The 7,813-nt window shown below is 35.6% G+C and overlaps 2 protein-coding genes across 2 annotated transcripts in view; one reads left to right on the forward strand and one right to left on the reverse strand.

The window, feature by feature from the left end:
- Nucleotides 1-2,198, forward strand: part of LOC102591067 (dnaJ protein ERDJ2A-like) — a 10,469-nt gene extending 8,271 nt beyond the window's left edge. The window contains exon 11 of the mRNA XM_006341095.2: nt 1,035-2,198. Coding sequence (XP_006341157.1) covers nt 1,035-1,862 — 828 coding nt within the window. The 3' untranslated portion in view covers nt 1,863-2,198. The remainder of the gene's footprint in view (nt 1-1,034) is intronic.
- A 1,614-nt stretch (nt 2,199-3,812) lies between these two features.
- LOC102591403 (uncharacterized) lies at nt 3,813-7,552 on the reverse strand. The gene is made up of 4 exons (XM_006341096.2): nt 6,887-7,552; nt 4,870-4,937; nt 4,446-4,625; nt 3,813-4,188 (listed from the first exon to the last, which is right to left on the reverse strand). Exons 1-4 carry the CDS (start codon nt 7,413-7,415, stop codon nt 4,018-4,020), a joined length of 948 nt encoding a protein of 315 aa, XP_006341158.1. The 5' UTR covers nt 7,416-7,552; the 3' UTR covers nt 3,813-4,017.
- Nucleotides 7,553-7,813: the final 261 nt, after the last annotated feature.

Raw genomic sequence — 7,813 nt, forward strand, 5'->3', positions numbered from 1 at the left:
ATAATTTTTTTTTAAAAAATTAACCCCCCCCCCCCCCCCCCCCACCCACTCACAAAAAAGGAAGAAAGGAAATTTTTGCGTTGATGTCAGCAGGGTTGTACTATCCTTGTAATCCCGGCTCAAAAAGAGGTCTTGAGTAGAGACGATCCAAAATGTGTTGAGATTAAAAAAAGAATAAAACAGCAGACTTTGAGTGTTTGGGATGTTATTAACTTGATTTTCCATTACAGAGGATTGTTAGTTGTAGTTGCTTATCTGAACTTTTCTCTATACAGTGTTCTTAAGATGGTACTTCGGTTTATCCAAATATTTGTCTGCAATAATTTTTACACTCCAATAATATTTATCAGGAAAATTTAATTTCTACTTAATAATGGTTGAATGTTTTGATTTATGCACTTAGTTATACAGTGGTTACTTTCATGACTCCTCGATATCGATGCTCTGCTTCTTTTTTGTGATCAAGTGGTGTTTCGTTAATTTTGAGTTTACGGTTACACTTTTAGCATGTTACAAATTTATTATACTTTCAATAGTTAAAGTTTGACATGTGCTTTGAGTGTGTCGGTGGCTAGTCTATGCAATGAATGCTTTCACTGTGAAGTCTTAATGGCATCTCTAATCAGTTTCTTCTTTCTTTATTTCCTTGTGAAATGTCTGTGAAACTGGTGTGAACTTGATTCACATTTATGGAACGATGAAAATCATAATTTTATAAGGTCTTTTGGAATATTTTCCGTTAGTGGTGTTTCTCTTGTGGTCATAAGAATATCGTGGACTGTCCTAATTAAAGAAATCAATATATACATTGGTCGTGCAGTTTTCAGGTTAATTTATCCTGGAGTGTTAATTTTTTATGTTTCTATTCATACTGAAGCAACTTCTTTCTTTACCTGTGATGTAAATGGTGTGCAGCCTGCTTTTTTCCCCCTTTCATGTGGCAGCATGCTCGTATTGATTAGGAAGTATTAACGCAGGCTTGCCAAGTGAAGCCTTTTGTTTTGAATATCCCTAACGCTTTCTTCTATGGACAGAAAGTTCGTACATTTCAAGACTTCCGTGACATGACACCGGATGAACGTGCTGATCTGCTGACTCAAGTTGCTGGGTTCTCCAATGGTGAATCCCACGATGTGGAGATGGTTCTTGAAATGATGCCTTCCGTGACAATTGATATCACATGTGAGACTGAAGGTGAGGAGGGAATTCAAGAGGGTGACATTGTTACCATGCATACTTGGGTCACTCTTAACCGTGGTAGTGGCTTGATACGCGCCCTTCCACATTGTCCGTATTTTCCTTTTGACAAAGAGGAGAATTTCTGGCTGATGCTTGCGGACTCCTTTTCGAATGATGTGTGGCTCTCCCAGAAGGTTAGTTTCATGGATGAAGCTACATCGATAATTGCTGTATCGAAAACGATTCAGGAGTCAAAGGAAGGGTCTGGTGCAAGTGCAAGGGAAATAAATGTTGCCGTTAAAGAAGCAATTGAGAAAGTGAAAAATGGTTCAAGACTGGTAATGGGAAAGTTCCAAGCTCCAGCTGAAGGGAACTACAACTTGAGCTCTTTCTGCTTATGTGACTCTTGGATTGGTTGTGATGCAAAGTCGAATATAAAGTTAAAGGTTATGAAACGTAGCAGAGCTGGAACGAGAGGTGGTTTCGCAGCAGATGAGACTCCTGCCATGGAGGATGGAATTGAGGAGGACGAGGAAGAAGAAGAAGAAGATTTCGATGATTATGAAAGTGAATACAGCGAAGATGAAGAAGATACAAAGAGTAAAGGAGCTGTTGCCAACGGCTCTGCCCATAACAAGGGCAACAGTTCAGGCTCTGATGAATCTGGTTCAGAAGCCGACTAACTTCCTTTCTTGGCTAGTTGTTTGTTCTCCCAATTTCCCCGTTCACATGATGTTCCAATTTCCAGGGGAGAAGAGAAGACGAAACCAGTGAGAAAACATCCTCTCACTCCAAATGTTTGGGGAGCTCTGGGGTCGTGGAGAGGCAGGTAAGAAAAGAGTATTTAATAGTTTTTTTGCTTCTTTCCTTTTACATACTTTGGACCGTCTTTCTACCGTTGATATACTTAGAACAGTTAATACTGTAATTTGACATGAATAATAGCATTGTACTCTTTATAGAGCTTAAATTAGTCCTTTTTGGTCCGACTATAGAGGTTCTTGTCGTTATGACATTCATTTTTGCCTTGTTTGTACCTCAAATTCTTTATCCCCTCCCAAAAAGAATTGTCAATTGAAGACAATCTTCTACCTCACTTTCTGTGGTTAAAACTTCAATCCACAAATGACATCTATGGCTTCTAGTTTAAATGCATTAATAGTCAATTTACAGGTCTGCACTTACTAGTCAATCAATTGGTTTTTTAGCTATCTATATGTTTATATAGTATGTGTCAAGAACAAAGGCTGTCAAGGATTTACTTTGATTTGAATGTAAACTAAAATAAGTGGGTTTTTCACTCACATTTTTCGTACTTTGGTCTCGTTATCTCACTAGCTATATTGCGTTGGTGTTCAATGTACTGCTTTAATAAACTGGCTGGGTATATCTGCTAAAAAAAAGAAAATATCAGAAGGCTCCTTTTATCGGCTTAAAAGTTAGTTAAATCTACTTTTAAGTCATTTTTAGCTTTTGAGAGTGTTTGGAAATGTTAAAAATAACTTTGAAATGATTTTAAAAAAGTAAAGAAATCAAAAGTAGGATTCTCTCTACTTTTTAATTTTTTGACTTAAAAAGTCATTTAAGTTGGACTTTTTATTTATTTTTTGATTCAAAAGTTATTTTTTTAAGCCAATTTAAACCGACTCTAAGAATGTTAGTATAATAGCTCAGCACACTGAAATGCAAAAATAAAATAAAATCAATGCCAAGTCATAGTGACAACTAGGTCGTTTGGATTTCATGATAAATGGAGTTCGACAATAATTTCTCAAAATATTCATGAGTTAATACACATCGAAAGCTTTAATATACTGAAATTCTCATTTTAGGACCCAAAATCCAAAATAAATAAATTATTGTCTTAAAATATCCATGAGCTAATACATATCGAAAACTCTGATATACTGGAATTCTCAGGACCCCAAAATGGCAAAAAAAGTTACGCTAGTCAAAGAGAAGCCTCGGTAGTTTGTGATGGACCCTATGAATTTAAAATAAAAAAAGGTTCAGCAACAATTCCTCAAAATATTCATCTAATACACACGCAAAAAAAAAAACTTTTATAATTATGAATTCGTGTTTCAAAGTCCCCAAAACCCGCAAAAAAAAATAAAAGCAAATTTAATCATGGCGATATCTAGACCCTCCTAATTTTAGAAAACTCATGTGTTAATATGTATCGAAGATCTTAATAATCATGAATTCATGTTTCAAGACCTTGAAACGTGAAAAATTAAATAAAAGATACACCAATCATGGAAAAGAATAATCATTTTTCTTTTTCTTTTTGACACAATCAAGCTAAAATAGAGCATACTATCCAGACTTTGCAGAAGTTAACTGAGTCTATTTTAAGGGTAGCCTGCTTTACAAAACATCCCGCGTTAGCAGTATGATGTGACAACCTATCTTAATGCAAGTATTAATGATTGCTTCTAAACCCCTAACTTTTAGGTCATACTAAGACAACTTTACTGTTGCTCAACGACTCCCCTTCAATTGATTCTTAGTTTAAATTGAACTTAAAACATTACCAATTTCAAAAAAAAATAAAAAATTCATATATTTAAGCGTAGAAATGAAGATCTTCCGTTTACGTATACTAGTAGTATACCAAAAAGTATAGAATCTACAATATAATATGATTCTCTATTGAATCTCTGACCTGTATTCAACAAAAGTCTAGCCAAATAATCATCAATAAAAGATTAAACACACACACACAGCAAATATAACTTATTATGGTGCTAGAGACTTTGGTAGCTGGTCCAAAAGTCACCTTTATTTTTGCAATTTAATTTGATTATTGGGTCAATAACATACAAAAAACATAATCTACTTCACCAAATGGTCAGTATCCCTTACAATTTCCAGTGAAGGAAGCACTATTGCAGCCACTGGCTGATCTTCAAATCCACCACCTTGATCTATTACCAGTCTGAGGCCTTCAATATGTAATTTTGCATGGTGGCCACTTACGATAATCGTTGGAGTTTTAGTCAGTTCCTATTAACAAAATAATGCAACAACAATCAAATTTAGTTGGAGAATCGGTTTAGCATGATCTTCTTAGAAAGCATAGGACATGATATAATGAATAGCGTCAAACTATGTTGCTCAGATTCTTCAAAAATGTTGTTGCACCTGTATCGGATACTTTTGGAGGATATGACATGCACCAATGGAACTTTTGAAGAGTCCATGCAACATAGACTAGTAGTCACAATGAAAATTTTGTAAATGAAGCACTAAAGAGAAGTGACCTGAGGGATTTCCCATACGTCCTTCCTTCCACTAAGGGCGGCAACTTTAGGAATCCTCGTGTCCTTTGCTTTCAAGGTTTTAATCTGCTGTTCAACAGGTTTGTTTTTCTCCAAGCCAGCATGAACAGCAATTAGTTTGCACCTTTTAATTCCTTCCTCAGTTTTTATGGTAACATCGTCCTAGAAAGCAAAAGAATGAGACAAACTTTTAAAATCTTGAATCCTGCTAGTGTTGCATGTTGGCTATGCAATGACATGATCAATATAAGAGCACTCTTGAGTTCATTTATAAAGCATAAATCAAACTTAAAGCATCTTTTCTAGATAAGCACTTTACTTAAAGTTCCCGTGGAAAAGTGAAGGAGCGGATCAAATGAAGAAAAAAGTTGAAAACGGAAGAGTGATAAAGGCAAAAGAGCATTACCTCTTCGTGGATCCAAACCAAATTGGCAAGGAATTTCTTGTGCTCATCAGTAACTACCTTCATAAGATCTGTAAAGAGTAAAACCTTACTGTTAAAAGAAGGATTATAAAGTGATCATGTAATATTGCAATAGGCAGAATTAAGAATTCTCATAGTTTTTTTTTGGTAAAAGGTAATAGAACATGGCGCAACTTCAACTTACCGATGACATGACCTTAGACAGGAGATTATGGAAGATACGGATTAGGGTATAAGGTTAGTAGGTAGTCTCACACTCTCACTTATCCTTTCATACTAGTGGTCGTAGTATTACTCTTGTAGGTTCTTGTTCCTTTGATTTCTATTACTATATATTGTCCCTTGTAATTTGTTTATCATATTTTTTTATTTTTTTTATAAAGTTAAAGTTGATTTGTTTATCATATTATTTTGTTGTAGTTACTGTTCCTTATTTAGTATGCTTTGTCATGCCTTGTGTAGTATTTTTTTAAAAAACTTGGTAAGGTTGTATTATATCACAAAACAGTACATACCCATGTACTGAAACTTTATATACAAATGGCCCCAATTCTTAATGCTCTATGGCACCTTGTGTAGTATTTTATTTTGGTTTCTTCCCTCCTATTATTTTCTTGAGCCAAGGGTCTTTCAGAAACAACCTCTCCACCTTCCAAGGTAGGGGTAAGGTCTGCATATACACTACCCTCACGGGAAGCCCCCATGTGGGACTAAACTGGGTATATTGTTGTAATAGAACTCAAGAATGACTATCAGCAAAAGTTCCCTGGAGGTCCACCCAACGCCATATGAAAAAAGGGACAATCTTGAGCATGACAGGAAGGAACAGCGCCTATATTACATGAGCATTCCTACTCAACAAGAGCTGCATTTCACACTACACCCCTATTTTTGAATTTGAGGAAAACAAAAAATTTCTACACATTCTTTATGATATGAACAACTATAGAACACATTACAATGATAAACAAGAGAAACCAGACAAAACTTGAATAAAACAGAGTGATCACCGCACCCAAGGGTGTGGCAAGTGTTCAATGAAGTGGGTTGAGCACCAGGAGGTCTCAGGTTCAAATCCCAGCAAAGACAAAACACTAGGTGATTTCTTCCCATCTATTCTAGCCTTGGTGGACAGAGTTATCCGCCTTGGTGGATAGAGTTACGTAGTACCTATTGCTGGTGGGAGGTGGCAGGTATCCCATTGAATTAGTTGAGGTGCACAAAAGCTAGCATGGACACCACAATTATCAAAAAAATTGAGTGATCACCACCCAAATCGGAATAGAACGTTATGATAGTCAATCAATCAATAACTGACATATGCTGCAATCCCAACTTAGAGTCAAGTCATATTACTCCTATGTATTCATTGTGCTCAATAAAAACTCATTTCATTCCCGATACTAGATGATTTGTCTTATAAAGTAAATTAGTAGTTCTCTGAAATTAGAGGGTTTCTAAATCTCACACTTATTTCTACATGGACATATAAGTGTAACTATGATAAGAACTAAGAAGCCTCCCGGAAAATATCAAACCTAATGGAGAGGATAGAGTGTACACAAACCTAACACCTACCTCGTGGAGATAGAGTGGCTATTTTTGATAGAACCTCGGCTTAGAAAGCATAGCAAAACAGTTCAGAAAAGGGAATACAGAGAAAAAAGCAGTAACAACAACTAAATAATGTGAAAAGGAGAGTAGTACACAAATTACAGGAGAAAGAACAATAGCGACATGCGATAACCAAAGCACAAAAATGCACAGGTGATAATTGAAATCAAAGGACTAGAAATTAAGAAAATAGTGCTAATATTATTGATAAACAAGTAAGTGAGATAACTCTCAAACAACCAACTAACCTTCTATCCTAATCACCAAACTCTCCTATCTAAGGTAATGTCCTTCGTAAGCACCAGCTGAGAGAGAAGCTCAACTTACCAACTAAGCTTCTATCCTAATCCGCAACCAACAAAAAATAATAATCAAGGAATCATACCAGCAGAACCATGAGGAACACCATAAGACTCAAAAGTAGGAGCAGCATCATAAATAGATCCTTTATAATCAATACCCTTTACAGCATTAAACTTAACAGTATGATTCCCAGCCCACCTCCTCCCTTGCAAATGCATATTCTCAAAGCTTTCACCTTTATACCACCCTTCTCTTTCCTCATTCATCTCATACTCTTTCCATGTCTCACAAAATTCAGACCCATCAGGTGGACTTGGAAGTACACCCAAGAATGCCCCAAATGCAAAATCATGATTCCCACAAAGGAAAACATGGGATTGTTTTGGGTATTTTGATGGCAAAGAAATGAGAAAGTCTAGAACTTTACTAGTTTCTGGACCTCTATCACAGTAATCACCCAAGAAAATGACAAGGGCAGTCTCAAAATCAGATGGGTTAATGCAAGATTCAAGATTTGACCATAGATTTTGGAGTTTTGTTATGTAGCCATGGATATCACCTATACAACAGACCACCCTGGGTTTTGTGGGGTGTGGGTTATTGTCCTCCATTGTTTTGATGTTTTTGTGTATATAAAAATGGGAGGATGGAGATGCTTGATTAATTTTTTCACTGATTTTTTTTGGTTGAATTTGCTATATTTTACAAATTTAGAGGACTAAAATTGCTTAGGCAATACTTAAGGGACTATTGTGAACGTACAACCAAAAATTAAGTACCATTTTTGCCATTTTCTCAAAAAATATAGCATATGCTGAATGCAAATTCATCGGTGAAAAAAATTCAAATCAAATTATCCGGAGTGCCATTTGACTTATTTTTTAAATCAAAAGAGAGAATGTACACCCTACACCGTCAAATATTTTTTTTTATAACAATTTATGATTATTCAGATAAAAAACACAAATACAAAATATGTGAGTAGTCCGTATCACTAGTTGAAAGTTGA

The sequence above is a fragment of the Solanum tuberosum genome, unplaced genomic scaffold (genome assembly GCF_000226075.1).
Source record: "Solanum tuberosum cultivar DM 1-3 516 R44 unplaced genomic scaffold, SolTub_3.0 scf00021, whole genome shotgun sequence".
NCBI lineage: Eukaryota > Viridiplantae > Streptophyta > Magnoliopsida > Solanales > Solanaceae > Solanum > Solanum tuberosum.

What these genes read in the sequence shown, in the direction of transcription:
- LOC102591403 (XM_006341096.2), bottom strand. Translation starts at nt 7,415, where the DNA reads ATGGAGGACAATAACCCACACCCCACAAAACCCAGGGTGGTCTGTTGT. An exon ending in TGGTTTGGATCCACGAAGAG is followed by an intron (nt 4,626 to 4,869) that starts GTAATGCTCTTT and finishes TTTGCTTTCTAG; the next exon opens with GACGATGTTACCATAAAAAC. An exon ending in ACGTATGGGAAATCCCTCAG is followed by an intron (nt 4,189 to 4,445) that starts GTCACTTCTCTT and finishes TTTTGTTAATAG; the next exon opens with GAACTGACTAAAACTCCAAC.